At 52.6% G+C, this 14,104-nt stretch overlaps 1 protein-coding gene across 1 annotated transcript in view; it reads right to left on the bottom strand.

Moving 5' to 3' along the window:
* Window positions 1–727: 727 nt before the first annotated feature.
* The window catches only part of NEURL1B (neuralized E3 ubiquitin protein ligase 1B), a 34,610-nt gene continuing 21,233 nt past the window's right edge, over window positions 728–14,104 (bottom strand). The window contains exons 2-5 of the mRNA XM_084215903.1: window positions 9,342–9,902; window positions 5,966–6,673; window positions 4,911–5,036; window positions 728–4,147 (exon numbers count right to left, since the gene is read on the bottom strand). Of these exons, the coding sequence (XP_084072029.1) occupies window positions 3,903–4,147; window positions 4,911–5,036; window positions 5,966–6,673; window positions 9,342–9,902 (1,640 nt within the window). The 3' untranslated portion in view covers window positions 728–3,902. The remainder of the gene's footprint in view (window positions 4,148–4,910; window positions 5,037–5,965; window positions 6,674–9,341; window positions 9,903–14,104) is intronic.

Genomic DNA, 14,104 nt, shown 5'->3' with positions numbered 1-14,104 from the left:
AACAGGAAAAGGGAAGAGGAAAAGGGGAAAGGAAAAGGCTAGAGGAAAAAGAAACAGGAAAAGGAAAGAAGAAAGGGAAAAGGGAAGGGGAAAGGAAAGGGAAAAGGGGAAGGAAACAGGAAATGGAAAAGGAGAAAAGGAAAATGAAAATCAAGCCTCCTGCTGTGTCTGCATCACCCCTGGCTGCCACTGCCCCAGCAGGGCACAGGAGGGGGCCAGGCTGGAGATCGGATAAGAAATGTGGGACTCTTTGAGAGGGCCACCAAACCCTTCCACCTCTGCAGCCCTGAAATTCACCCTTGTCCCCCAAACTTCCAAGGACTTGCAGTGTTAAATGAGGAGCAAAGCCTCCCAGCCCATGGAGGGAGTGAGCAGCCCCTGGGCAGTGACTCCCAGGAGCAAAGCAAAGCTCAGGAAAGGTTTGTAAAGCGTCTTTTTTTAATTATTTTGGAAGCCTCTGCCCCTCTGGATCAGCCTTTCCTCACTTTGCAAATCAAGGCTGTCTCACCCGCTCAGCTCAAACTCTTTGAAGCACTCCAGAGCACTCTGTACAAGCCAAAGGTTTATTTGTCTCATAAACAAGTCAAAATTATATTCATGGAAAACGGGTAAATGGACAAAAGGAAAACACACAGCACTGAACACTATAGAGCACTGACATGTAGAGGTGCAGCTCCCTCCCTCGTGCGATGCCCTCCCTCCCCAGGCCCCCCAAAATTTTGCTTGAAAAGCCTAATACAGAGGTCCAAAACCTGATTCAGCTTCAACAAGATAATACAGGTCACAGTATTGAATCATAAAGGTAACAACAAGAGAGGAACTGCCTCGGAAAGGGGGAGAGGTAAAAGAGTTCCCCCATCTCTTTCCTTTCTTCCTTTTTTCCTTAAATTTTCAAACAACGTTAAGGAGGAGGGGAAAATCCATGGAAATAAACACTTTTTCACTCCTATATATATATGTATGTATATACATATATATATATAAAGCAGGGTTCTCAGTGAACACAAAATTCTATAAAACTACCATTGATCTGTGTTGGTTTTCTCCCCCCATCTTCTTTTTTTTTTTTTTTTTCTTTTTAAAAGTTGCTTTAAAAAGGATAAAAAGTGCACAGACACCCTTATAAGGCACAAACAGATCTTCTGTACAAATCATATATCATTGGACTGTTTAAAAAAAATAGCAATACGAATACTAACAATGAAATCTGTAAGAGGCTACCTTTTCCTGGAAATCTTTTTTTTTTTTCTTTTTTTCTTTTTTTTTTTTTTTGAGGCCTATTTTGGAAAATTCCTGTTGCTCTTGGATAGGTGGGGCCACAGGTCCACTGCTCTGCCATCCCTCTTGGTTCCTTGCTGGCCTCACTGGCTGCTGCCCCTTCTTACAAACTGGTTTTGGCTGCTACAGCAAAAATTCAGCCTCTGCAAAGTGTCCTGAACAGCTCCTGGGGTGGATTCGGTGTTTCTCCTTGCTGGCTTAAAAATACAAAACAGAGCTACACCTAAAAAACCCCACCCAGGCTGCAGCCACCCTGCTGACGGAGGCCCTGAGGTGGCACCAAGCAAGGGGGCTCTGCCCCGCTGCTGTCACCGTGAGCAGTGACCCCAGGGCACCCCCGGAGCTGGGACAGCACCCTGGGCATGGCCCAGCCCTGATCCAGGCTGGGCATTCCCACAGCTCTCCTTGAATCCCTCCCCAGGGAAAGGCTGGCAGTGCCCAGGCAGGCTGACACAGCCTGGCACCACTGTGCCCACTGCCCACAGCTGGACCTGGACCTGCCAGCGTGGGGCTGGGACATCCCTGGGAGTGCAGAGCCTGTGGTCCCTGCGGTGGAGGGCAGCTGGGAGGTCCAGAAAAGCTCCAGATGCAGGGAATGTGTCCTGGCTCCTCCTTGGGGAAAGGTGGGAGTGAAAGGTGCAGTGGCTCTGCTGGGGGTGGTGGCACAGCCAGTGGCACCAAAGAGGTCTCCAAAAAGGGCTCTGCAAAGCTGTTGGGCCCTCGTGCAGGGCCATGGCTGAGAGGTCACAGCAGCCTCTCCTTGATAGGCTCAATAAAAATGGTCATCAGCACTCCAAGGAAAAAACAAAAGGTTTCTGGGTGCCCTGTGAGCACAGCCCGCTGCAGGAGGAGGATGAGCTGCTCCCTGGCAGTGCCCTCCCCGATGGCAGCGTGGCACAGGGCTGGCACAGGGCTGGCACAGGCCAGTAGCCAAACCCCGCTCTCCTGGCACAGCCAAGACACCACGTGGGCAGCAGCACCACGCACCCACAGCCTTGGAGGAGAGAGGGAATAGCCAGACATCCCTCCACTCCCTCTATGCCCAGAAGCTCTCAAATGTACAGGAGTTATTATTCCATTTTTTCCTTTTTCCAGACTAAAATCTGCTAATTGCACCTTTCTGAAAAGCTGTTCTTATGCACTTGGTAGCACACGGTCACTGAGCTGCAGGGACACAGCTCCTCTCATCCTCCCATTTCCATCTTTTTTCCCTCTTTATGAGCCTGAAGCAGCTGCAAACTGGCCAGGCTGGGGCTGAAGGACAGGATAGGGGCTGTGCAATGGGCACAGGACGGAGACTGGAGGGCAGCTCCTGCTGGAGCAGCAGGGAGGAGGATGCTGAGCTCCTCACACCAGCCCTGGTACTGAACAATCAGGTGCTGCCTGCAGCTGACATTACACCCAAAACTCATTTACCTTTGAATTCCCACCATCTAATTCGACCTCAGAGCCTTTTTCTTTCCTCCTCAGTAAAGCCAAGTGAGATAGTCCCTGTTTTTCTCAATAAGGTCTCAGGTAGAGTTGAGGCCCAGCATGCAGGCAGCTGGGAGCTGTGCTGGGAAAGAAAGAACAGGTAAAATCAACATATACAGTCCCCAGGAATAAAGGTGAGCCTGATGGGACTGGGTCAGAAATTAATTTCTCACCAGAGCCTCCAAAAATCCCCGTGGTGGGGCGGGAGGAAGGCTGAGCCCTGCCATGGCACTGGCTGCAGGGGAAGGTCTAGCACGGGTGACAGTCAGGACTGGTGACACGGCACTGTGCCACCTGCCAGGAGGGCAGAGCAAAGTGCAGGGGTGTGTGCCTGCAGGTGACAAAGCCCACCACTGCAGTGTCCCAAGGCAGGACTGCAGTGTGCCCATCCCACAGGCTGCAGTTTATGGCTTCAGAAGGTAGCAGGGCATTGCCCGAGCTGCCCCTCACAGCTCCCTGCAGCTCCATCACTGCAGGGGCTCTGCGTGGGCTCATGCTCCTCACTGCTACCCCAGGGCAGCTCCCTGGCTCTCAGCCTCCATGGCCACAAGTCCCTGTTCTGCCTCAGAAAGAAAATTCTGCATTATCTAAGCCCAGACCAGCTCCTCCATGCCCCCCTTAGCCTGCTCATGGGGATGGAACCCCAATAAGTGACAACCTGGCTGTGCCACTATTTGGCCTGAGCTGGTTCTCCTTACATGACATTTCCAGATCACTTCTGTCCACTTTGATCCCTACTGCTGGGCCTCGTCTCAGTTTTGCTCCACCACAGCACAAGCCCCTGGCAGCATCCCAGAGCTGGGGGTTTTAGGGTCGGGAAGCCCAGTGGCACCTGGCAGTGCCCAAGTGGCACCTGGCAGTGCCCAAGTGGCCACCTCCCCATTTGGACCCGCAGCACAGCGAGCCTCCCCCGCAGCAGGAGGAGGGAAAAAAGAGCCTTTGCAGGGGAAATTTCTCATTTGCAGCTGGCTCGGGTCCCGGGCCCCACACAATCCTCAGCTTTGCTCCCTGAATTGTGCCCTAGCAGTCAAATAAGGAAACACAGATAACGAGCCACTGGATAACGACTGACCAGCACGATAACCCATAAGCAGGGACGGAAAGGCGTGGTTTGCTAGCGGCGCTCCCCCTTCCTGCAGCCCCGGCGGGCGCTACGGGCGGTAGATTTTAATCACATCTTTGATGACCCGTCGGCAAATGGGGCAGCAGGCGTTGAGCTGCTTCTTCAGCTTAAGACCACAGGTGTTGCAGAGGCACATGTGTCCGCAGGTGTAGATCACCGTGTCCACCTCGCTGTCAAAGCACACGGTGCACTCCCCGTTCTTGCTGCTCGATGGCTCCGGAGGGGAGAAGACAGGAGAGATGGGGGGGCTCAAAGGGGAGCTGGGGGCAGTCACTGCAAAAGAAAAGGGAGGAATGAGTTGTTTGGTCTGCCGGGATGGGGCAAAGCTGACACTGTGTGACACACTTAAGGCAGGTTTTAAGGATGTCCTTGGTCGTTGCCTGGTTCTTTGGCCAATTGAATGCCAGTGTATTCCAACCTGCGGCAGTCACAGCTCTGGGCAGAGCCTGTTAGCCCTTTTCTACACATGGGGCAGGTGCCACATCCACACATTTTCTGAATGCTTGTAGAGATGGTGATTCCACCACTTCCCTGGGCTGCTTGTTCGATACCTGACCATCCTTTACATACAGAGATTATTCCTGATATTCAAATTAAACCACTCCTGGTGCAACTAGATGCTGTTTCCTCCCATCCTGTCCCTGTTCCTGGGAGCAGAGCCCGACCCCCCTAGCTGTCCCCTCCTGTCAGGGAGCTGTTCAGAGCCAGAAGGGTCCACTGAGCCTCCTTTGCTCCAGGCTGAGCCCCTTTCCCAGCTCCATTTCCTCTCCTGGGCATGCTCCAGCTCCTCAATGTCTTTCTTGTCACAAGTGGCCCAGAACTGGACACAAGGTTCGAGGTTCACCCTCAGCAGTGCCCAGCACAGGGGACAGTCTCTGCCCTGCTCCTGCTGGCCACACTGGGGCTGATACAACGAATGCACAGCCCTTCTCCAGGCCGTGAAAACCTTTCCAGCACTGTGTTTTCTTCCCATTCCTTCTGTTGGCCTGGCAGGAGAGGTAACCCCCACCCCGGGCTGAGGGCTGGCTGTCCTTACCCAGCGAGGACTCGGAGGCTGATGAGGACCTGTTGACACTGAAGGCCATGTCTGAGTCGCTGTCGTACTGGGAGCCACCGGGGGATCCTGAGGGAGACACCGTCCCTGGGCTGGACTGCACCGTGCCTGGGAACACAGGAGAGAGCTGAGCCCACAGAGGGACACCCCGAGCCTGGCCAAAGCCCCTCAGCCCGCTGAGCTGCTCCCACCCCACCTGCACAGCGACTTCAGGGTGACTCCAGCTGCTGAGTTAATGCTGCCCCTTGGTAACGACACAGGGCAAGATTCTGGATGTGAGCCCAGGGTCTGGACCTCGCTATGCCTTTGTATGATGCCTGTTCAGCTTCAGAGAAGCAATATTCAGATTATGCAATATTTGCCTTTCCACTTGCCCACTGTCCCACTCTCCCCAGCAGCAGTAGGCTCCAGCTGTGGCTGTCACACTGTCAGCTGGGAAAAGCCATTGCTTTGGATGAAGAAAACCCGCTTTACAAAGTCATTAACATCTACTTTTCTGATGGAATCCTTCGGAGGAAAGGAGAAAGGCTGGAACTGGTCACCAGCAATGGATCAGAAGGGCCAGCTGATCCCCGAGCTGTGGCAGCGCTTCAGGATTACTCTCTGTGCTTAAACCAGAGCTGTACCCATAAAAACCACCATCCTTACCAAGGCAGAAGTTTAACACCTGTTGGCTGGAATAGGGAGTTGATAAAGAATCCCTTTTAAAAACAAATCCACTGAAAAAGAAGCTGCCCCCCACAACCACCCCTGTTTATAAAGAATCCCTTCAAAAAACAAACCTGCTGAAAAAAATAGCTGCCCCCCAGCCATCCCTGCCTCCCTGCCTTCTGCTTGTTTTATCTCTCAAGCCTCATCCTTTCCTGGGGCAATCCTAGAGGCTGCACACATCTCTGTGACAGCCAGGCTTTGACACTCTCGTTTGCAAACACAAGGAGCTGCATCCTCCCATCAGTGAACACAGTGAGTGCAAACCCAGAGCTCTGCTGCTGGCCCAGGAGCCTTCTCCAGCCAGGTGCTCCGTTGGCTGCACTTACCCAGGATTTTGAGCTGGTTGATCACACCGTGGATGGTGAAAAACACCCAGAGGGACTGCGAGGTGTCCACGCACATGAGCATGCCCCGGCTGGCCCCGTTGACCCCGTGGTGCACCTCTCCGTTGGGCAGGACCATGAAGCTGAGGATGTCACCACTGTTGAGCACTGGGAAGGCCCTGTAAACCACCCAGTACTCCTTACGGTCCAGGAGAAAGTCCGGATCCGCCGGGAGCTCGTTTGTCCGCAAAGTGCTCGGATCACAAGAGGTGATGCCGAACGAGAGGGCGCCGTAGTAGGGCAGCCCCAGGTGTCCTACTTCCACAAAGAGGCTCTCCCCGATGTGCAAAGGCCGGTCAGAAAACACCAAAGTCCTATTGCTCTCCTGCCAGTTGGTGCAGGCCACCATCCTGTCCTGGGAGAAGGTGATGTCGGGGCCGCGGGTGGGGTGGAACCGCAGGTCGGTGTCCAGGAAGGCCGGCACTCCCTGGGCGTGCTGCCGCCGGCTGGGGCAGCAGGGGATGATGTGGTTGTCAGTCCCAAGTCCTGGTACCCGGCTTAGGTTCAGGTTTGCAATTTTGGCCACCACTTGGTTGTTCTCGAGCTCGTTGTTGTTGAAGTTGGCCGAGTCGTGGTTGCTCTGGGGAAGGCAGGTGCTGAGCCGGGCGGTGCTGAGCCGGGCAGTGGTCATGGTCTCTGCAAACATGCTGTCTGTGAGAGAAACCCAGGACAGAGGCTTTAGTCGAGAGAAAACTGCCTGCTTTTATGCTTACAGTTGTTATTGCAGCCTACAGACTCCATAAGGAAAAATCAGCCACGGGCCCACCACTAACGAAGAGCTCCTGGTGCAGAGTCACGCGTGGAGCAGGCAGAGAGTGGCTGCATCTGGCACCAGCCAGGAAAACAAGTGTTCCAAAGTACCTGTGTGATCTGGGAGCTCCCTGCACTGGGAATTGGGGAAAAGCTGTAAACCAGTGTCATCCTACAGCTTTCTGAGGAGAAGGATCTGATGGCTCTGAGGTTACACTATTAAAAAAAAAAAAACCTCAATATTTTGTTGTCCCAAGGTCTTGTGCAAGACAGGTGCCCAAGTAATGAACTCAAGGATGAATGGATATTCTTTCCACACTCCTTGCCATTGCCTTACACCTGTGTCCAGGCAGAGGTGTGTCCCAGAGAGGTCATTTCAAGCCTCATATCTCAGGGGTGGTTCACAGCCCTGCAGAGGTTTTGAATGGAGAGCAAGTCACAAAAGCTACTTCCTGCAGGTGTTAGAAAGCTTTTACAGCAGAAGGTTGTTTTCCCTTTTCACAGCAAAGGGAAAGTCAGGATGTTGATCCTTAATTAATTTCCCAGGTTTCCACTTGAGCCATGCCAGGCTTGGGGGTGATGTAAAGGTGTGGGAAAGTTTGGGTGTGTTCTCCCTTCTACCTCCAGCCCTGCTGGGGCAGCCTGGACACTTCACTCTGAAAGGTTTAATGCACTGTGCAAAGTCAGAGCATGTGGAATTTAAGAGTCTGTGTGAATGATTCCTGGCCTTCCCAGAGATGGAGAGGGGTGAAGCAGCCCAGCACCAACACTGCCTGCTCCTGGTGGAGAGAACCCCCAGGCTTTTGGCAAAAAGGAAAACACACAGATCCACCCAGCAGCTGCAAAGCAGAACCTGCCTCACTCAGAGACCCAGGAAGGAGAGGCCACTGGGGTGGGCTGATGGCTGGAGCAGCTCCTTCTCAGCCAGCACAGCTTGTGTGGCAAGAAATGTTCCCACAGAGGAGTCAGACACATCCAAACTTCATGATGGATGACCCATCCCTGGAAGTGTCCAAGGCCAGGTTAGACAGGGCTTGGAACAGCCTGGGATAGTGGAAAGTGTCCCTGCCTGTGGTAGGGGGCTGGAATGAGATGATCTCTAAGATCCCTTCCAGCCCAAACCATTCTGGGATTCATGATCCTCAAAGGCATTTTATGCCTCAGAACTGTATTTCACAATTTTCTCAACTCACAAGATTTTGGGAGGATAAGGCAGAGACAAGCACATCCCCAAGCAAGGAATTCAGGTCCCCTGGTGCCCCAGGTGGCTGAGCATGGCCCTGATTCCTGGGGCAGTGTGGGGGGTTTGGTATTTTGTTAAAGAAAACCTCCCAGCAGAGTACAGGTGCTCTCAGCATGAGTCTTTCACTGGGAACTCCTGGATGCTGCAGGCAGGACTGGAGGTGGGGAGCAGAAAGAAGCTGCATTTTATTTTTCAAACTCTAATTTAATGAGGAGAAAGGAAAGCTCTGGTGAAGCAGCTGCCTTGGCCAATACAGCAAACACTCCTTCTCCTCTGTGACGAGCACCAGAGGCTGGAGTGTGTCACAACTGCAATTACAGGACAAGCTGCTGGTGAGGTTTAATTACACATTGGAGGCACAGCAGACAAGGAAAAGCGTTGTTTATGTGTGGCCTTCTCGCCTGTAAAATAATTGGCACTGTTCAGAAAGATGTGTGATGGTGCTGCCTGCCCTCTGGACTCACCAGTTCACAGCTCATCCCTGGTGCCTGCTCCATGCCAGGCTGGCAGCACCATCCCCTGGGGCAGGTGCAGCTGGCTTGGGCTGTTAAAACTCCATCAGCTCCTCGGAGCCTCCGGGAAAGGGCAACTCTCTTGGATTTTAAAAGTGTTCCCTGTGGTGCAGCCCAGTTCAAACACTCCATCTAACCCTGAATTAATTAGAAATTTCAATGCTGCAGAAGCCACAAAAGGAAAATCATTCCATGGCCATCAGCTGGGCTTGCTAATGGGAACAGATTCGTCCCCTCTCGCAGCCCTCCCTAAGGAAGAGGCTGTAAACCAGCCAGACTCCACCCGATTCCAGGGGTGTGAGTGATGTCCCTGTGCCAGGGAAGGGTCACAGTGCCAACACAGCCCCTCAAACTGCCAGCCTGGGGGGCACCACGGCCAAGAGCAGAGAGAGGGGCTGGGGGAGGGCTCCAGGAAACTCTTGGGCGATTACTGGTAGTTTTCCAATGGACTGGCAGTAACCGGTAGCTGGGAAAGAATAGACAAAGTCACAACTGGCCCTTTTTGTCTCCTCATTCCCTGGGACCTCGCTCCATGTTTTTCCATGCCAAAGCAGCACACCCAGCTCAGGGAAAGCTGAGTGGAATTACAGGTAAAGATTTCCATTTATTCCTTCCCATAATGTGCAGCCTTAGGACTTTCCATCACTGCCATCTCTGGAATATATTGCTACTGCCGGCAGAGGAAAAATGATTAATTGGCGGTACAAAACCAACAGCAAATTAATCTTCTTAAGTGTCCCATAGAAATGCTCACACAGATCATGCATCTTCCCTACAGCATCAGGAAGAGCACAGGCCACAAAGACACACTTACCTAGAATTTGCACCTCGTGGGTAATTCCATAGACGTCTATGAGCGCCCAGAGAGGCCCGGAAACTTTAATACCACAGTGAAACAAGATGGGCTCCTCGTCGTTAATACTGTAGAAGACTCTGCCGTGCCGGTCCACCCAGAAGGCCAAAATATTGTCCCTGACCGCAAACCTCTCCGGCAGAGCCTTGGCCCAGTAGCCGGGGCGGGTGACGAGGTCGGGGCAGGCGTACTTTGGTATCTCCTCGGAGCTCATCTGCGAGGGGTCGTGGATGGTGAAGCCGAAGCGCAGGGCCCCGCTCCAGCCGTGGTGCACGGCCACCAGCTTGAGGCGCACCTTCTCGTAGAGGTGGATGGGCCGGTTGGTGAAGGTGACGCCGTTGCAGAAGCTGTTCCTGCGCGTGGCCCGGCGCGAGTGCGCGTCCAGCCGCACGTTCTTGCCCTTGGCCTGCGAGTGGAAGCGCGGCGGCTCCGCCACGGCCAGCACCGAGCGCCGCTCATGGCTGCTGTTGGGCAGGCTGTAGTAGGGCCGGCTGGACACCGAGCGCGCCTGGTGGCTCGTGTCTGCAAAAGGACAGAGAGCATCTTTGTCAGCAGGGCGTGGCACCAGCATGGGAACGGCTCAGCTGGGTGGGATTCGCGCCATTCTGACAAGAGCTGGAACGTCACAGGATCTCAAGGAATCACACAGAATCACAGAGAATCTCACAGAATCACACACAATCACACAGAATCACAGAATCAGAATCTCACAGAATCACACACAATCACACATAATCACAGAATCAGAATCTCACAGAATCACACACAATCACACACAATCACAGAATCAGAATCTCACAGAATCTCACAGAATCACACACAATCACAGAATTCACAGAATCACACAGAATCACAGAATCAGAATCTCACAGAATCACACAGAATTCACAGAATCACACACAATCACAGAATTCACAGAATCACTGGGTTGGAAGAGACCTTCAAGATCATCAAGTCCAACCCAGCCCCAACCCCTCACCCAAACCCTGGCCCCCAGTGCCACATCCAGGCTTTGTTAAACACACCCAGGGATGGGGACTGCACCACCTCCCCGGGCAGAACATTCCAGAACTTTATCACCCTTTCTGTAAAAAAATTCTACCTGATATCCAACCTATAATTCCCTTGGCACAGCTTGAGACTATCCTCTTGTTCTGTCAGTGCTGCCTGGAGAAAGAGCCCAACCCCATGTGACCACAGCCACCTTTCAGGCAGTTATAGAGAGTGATAAGGTCATCTCTGAACCTCCTTTTCTCCAAATGAAACACCCCCAAGCCCCCTCAGCCATTCCTCATAGTGCTTGTGTTCCAAGCCCCTCAATATTTCACCTTAACACAGAATGCTTAGCCACAACCTGCTCTTTGCTGTCCCAGTTTGGCCCTCAGCTTTCTGCAAAAACGTGTCAAGCAAGGTTAGGCAGCTTCCCTGCAAAGCTGGAGAGGAAGGAACGTCCTTTGTTCCCATCAGATGCTTCCTATTGCCCTCAGAAAAGCTCAGCATCTGCAGCTCCGAGTTTCCTCCTTGCAGTGCACATGCTGTTAACTCACATGGTGGCCAGAGACAGGAGCTCTGAGGATTGTGGCTGTTAAAAATCACAGATGCTCAAGGTCAGCATGGGTTTTAGGAGATTTTTGTGGGACATGGAGCCACCGGCTCCTCTGTGCCCTGATTTTGTAATGATGAACAGGAACTTTTGACCAGCACAAATACTCCAAGACATTCAGCAGCTGGACCACCTCTGCAACACCAAACTGTTCCTCCTAAGCCTTCAACCCAGCCCCTGGCTCAGACACCAGATGCAACTGGCACATTCAGGAACATTTCATCCTTGCCTTTACCCAGAAGCTCCCATTTGAGCTCAAAGCACTTTATAAATGACGATTGTTTTCAGCCTCACAGCACTGCAGATGGCACAGAAATCCTGCCATCCTCGTTTTACAGATGGGAGAAGGAGAATTGACGGGTGAGATCTTGCAGCATTTAAAGTCAATAGCAATTCTGAGATCGATTTCATGAAAAGCAGATTTGGGACCTAAAGTGAGCTACACACAGGCATGAAGCAGAAATGAAAGAAAGCTCAACTTTGAATCTCAAACCTTAGCTAGAAGCTCCCTGAGGTGGAGACAATGTTTTTTGCATATCCCTGAGCACATGGGAACCTGCTCCAGGTCCTGGGTTCCCACCACCACCATGGTGTTCCAGGGAATTTGGTCTCCCCATTCCCCACCCACTCCACCTCTCCTCCTGTCTCTGCACCTGGCTTTGTAGATGTTTAAAGCAAAAATGGAACACATCCTGAATGCCCAAAGCCATCCTGTTAAATATAAAACCCCATCACATGCTCACAATTATTCTGAACACTTTTGCCACGCTTGAAGCTTTAGCAGCCACCTGCCAGGCCCTTCCTTCAAGCTGCTCCCTCCCTGTGTGGAACCCCAGGCTTTGCTTCGTGACAAGGGAAGGATTTTCTGTCATTTCTCTCTGCTGGAAAAAACCCACCAGAAGATCCTGGGAGCTCAGCTGGGTGAGCTGGCAGGAGGGCCGCAGTGGTGGCAGCTTTTTTTTGGAAGCAAAACCAGAGCAGACAGGGCAGTGAGAGGCTGGGACCTGCACTAAGGCACTGAGCAAAGAGAAGAGAGGTTGCAGCAAGATCTGAGCACAGGATTAGCCCTTCAAATCAGGCATCTGGAACGGGAGTCAAAGGCCTATGAAGGCAAAAAGCTCCTGTTTGCAGTAAGATATAAATAACAATCAAAAGGTGCTTCGTCTCTTGGTTTGTCCTGCACGTGACAGTCGCTGTGCAATGGTTAATCCTGTCAAACACCAGTGGAAATTAATACATCCTTGCTCTCAGCCAGTGAGGGAGGGTACCAGCTCCGTGCTAGGGCTGTGGAAAAGAGCCCTGGAGCAGATGGAGAAGGGAAAATCCTCCCCAGGTGCTCAACCCCCTGCCCAGCACAGCACCTCTGCTCCCAGCAGCACTGCAGGGTTCCCCAGGAAGGGGCATTTCTTTCTGTATTTCCAGGGGAAATCTCATTCCTTGCCTGCTGAAGAGCTAAAATGCAGAAATGGCTGCTCCCAGCACAGCCCACCCGTGCTCATGTGGGTGCTGCTCCGTGTGTGTGCCCGTCAGCACCCCTGACAAACGGAGCTGCTGCCAAGGGAGCAGGGTCTGGGGGCTCCAGGAGGCACCCAGCCAGCACAGGGCAGGGTGAAGCCTCTGCTGGCCTGGCCTCCCCACACAGCACCCCTTTTTCCCAGTGCATTCACACAGCCTTTGCGCCCTTCAGGTGGGACCTGGGTCCAGCAGAGCTGGGATGGATCCCAAGGGGCTCCTGAGGGACTGGGTGGGCTCTGTGCCACCTCACACCCTGCCCGGCTGGGCAGAGAAATCCTCACTTTATAACCCACTGAGCTGCTTTTTGTTTGTAAAATGGTTAAAAACAACGCCCCTATTGGTGCAAGTGCCGTGGCCTCAATGACCCACATTGGCCAGGAGGAGGAAGGAGGGAAGACAGATTTTGTTCTCCTCTCTGTCTCCCCAAAATCCCCTTTCCCAGTCCCAGTACAGCACCAGCCTTCCTCCCACAGCCCCCCGATGGAGACAAGGCTCCTGCCAGGGATGTGATGCCCCCGGCACTGCTCCCAGGCAGGTTCTTCCCCTGCCCCTCTCAGAAGGCACAGAGGACCAAGGTGGCAGTGCCAGTGCCACCAGCATGAGTGACAGGACAGCAAGGACACTGGCACCCGCTTCAAACACAGCTTTGGGTCCACCCTGCCAGAGGAGGACTCTTTTTGTTTTGTTTTGTTTTTAAAAAAACAGGAAAGCATATTGTGGCTAAACAATAGGAAACGCTCGGACGGAAATGAAGGGATGATTTATTTATAAAGCTGTTCCCCCCTTCACATGAACACCTGCCTGTGGAATAAAGCCTGCCACAAACCGAGCAGGGAGGCAGAGTTTTCCCACTGAAACACGCCCGGGGTTCAGCTGGGGCATGTGCTTTCCTCATTAGGTGCTGACGGGGACTCCAAGCTCAACAGGATGTTTGTGCCTTTCAATTGTTCCTTTGAATTGCTCTAATTTGCAGCTCGGCTTCCACAGTTTGGCTCGTGTTTATTCCCTCTGCTATTGCTCCAGAGCCTCTCCTCTCCCGGCTGTGCATTCCCACCCAAAGATGGGATGACGACAGCCAAGCTCGTGGCACAAGTGCCACCCTACCCAGGGTCCCTGACAGGCAGTGAAGAGCTACGCCAACTCTTTTTTTTTTTCCTTCAGCTGTGAGATTCCTACAACTCTTGGGAGCAAGTCATTCCTTCTCTTTCTGCCTCACTTCCCTGTCTAAAAGAGAGTAATGACATTCCTCCACCTCATGGGCAGCTAAAAGGATGGAAAAATGTGAGGTTCTCAAACATTTCAACCCCTGAGCCCTGCGAGCCTGGCTGCATCACCACAGGGGATACAAACCCACTGAGGGCTGCCTTGAGCTTCCATCTCTCTTTTTATTCCAGTTTTCCATTTTGTATCCCCATTTTCAGCAGTTTCAAACATGACACTCACAGCACATCCCTCAAAAGCACCAGCAAATATAAAAGGCAGGAAAATGGAAGGAACAGCTGAAGTGAAGGGTGAGGAATGGTCTGAGGCTCCTCACTGAAACCTGAAGGATAAATCCTTTTGGCAAAGCAGCATTTCCATCCTTGTGGTGTCAGATGATGCTGAG

This window comes from Fringilla coelebs, assembly GCF_963513975.1.
Source record: "Fringilla coelebs genome assembly, chromosome: 15".
Taxonomy (NCBI): domain Eukaryota; kingdom Metazoa; phylum Chordata; class Aves; order Passeriformes; family Fringillidae; genus Fringilla; species Fringilla coelebs.
The sequence above is the reverse complement of the archived record's forward strand: the minus strand, read 5'-3'. Positions and strand labels throughout refer to the sequence as shown.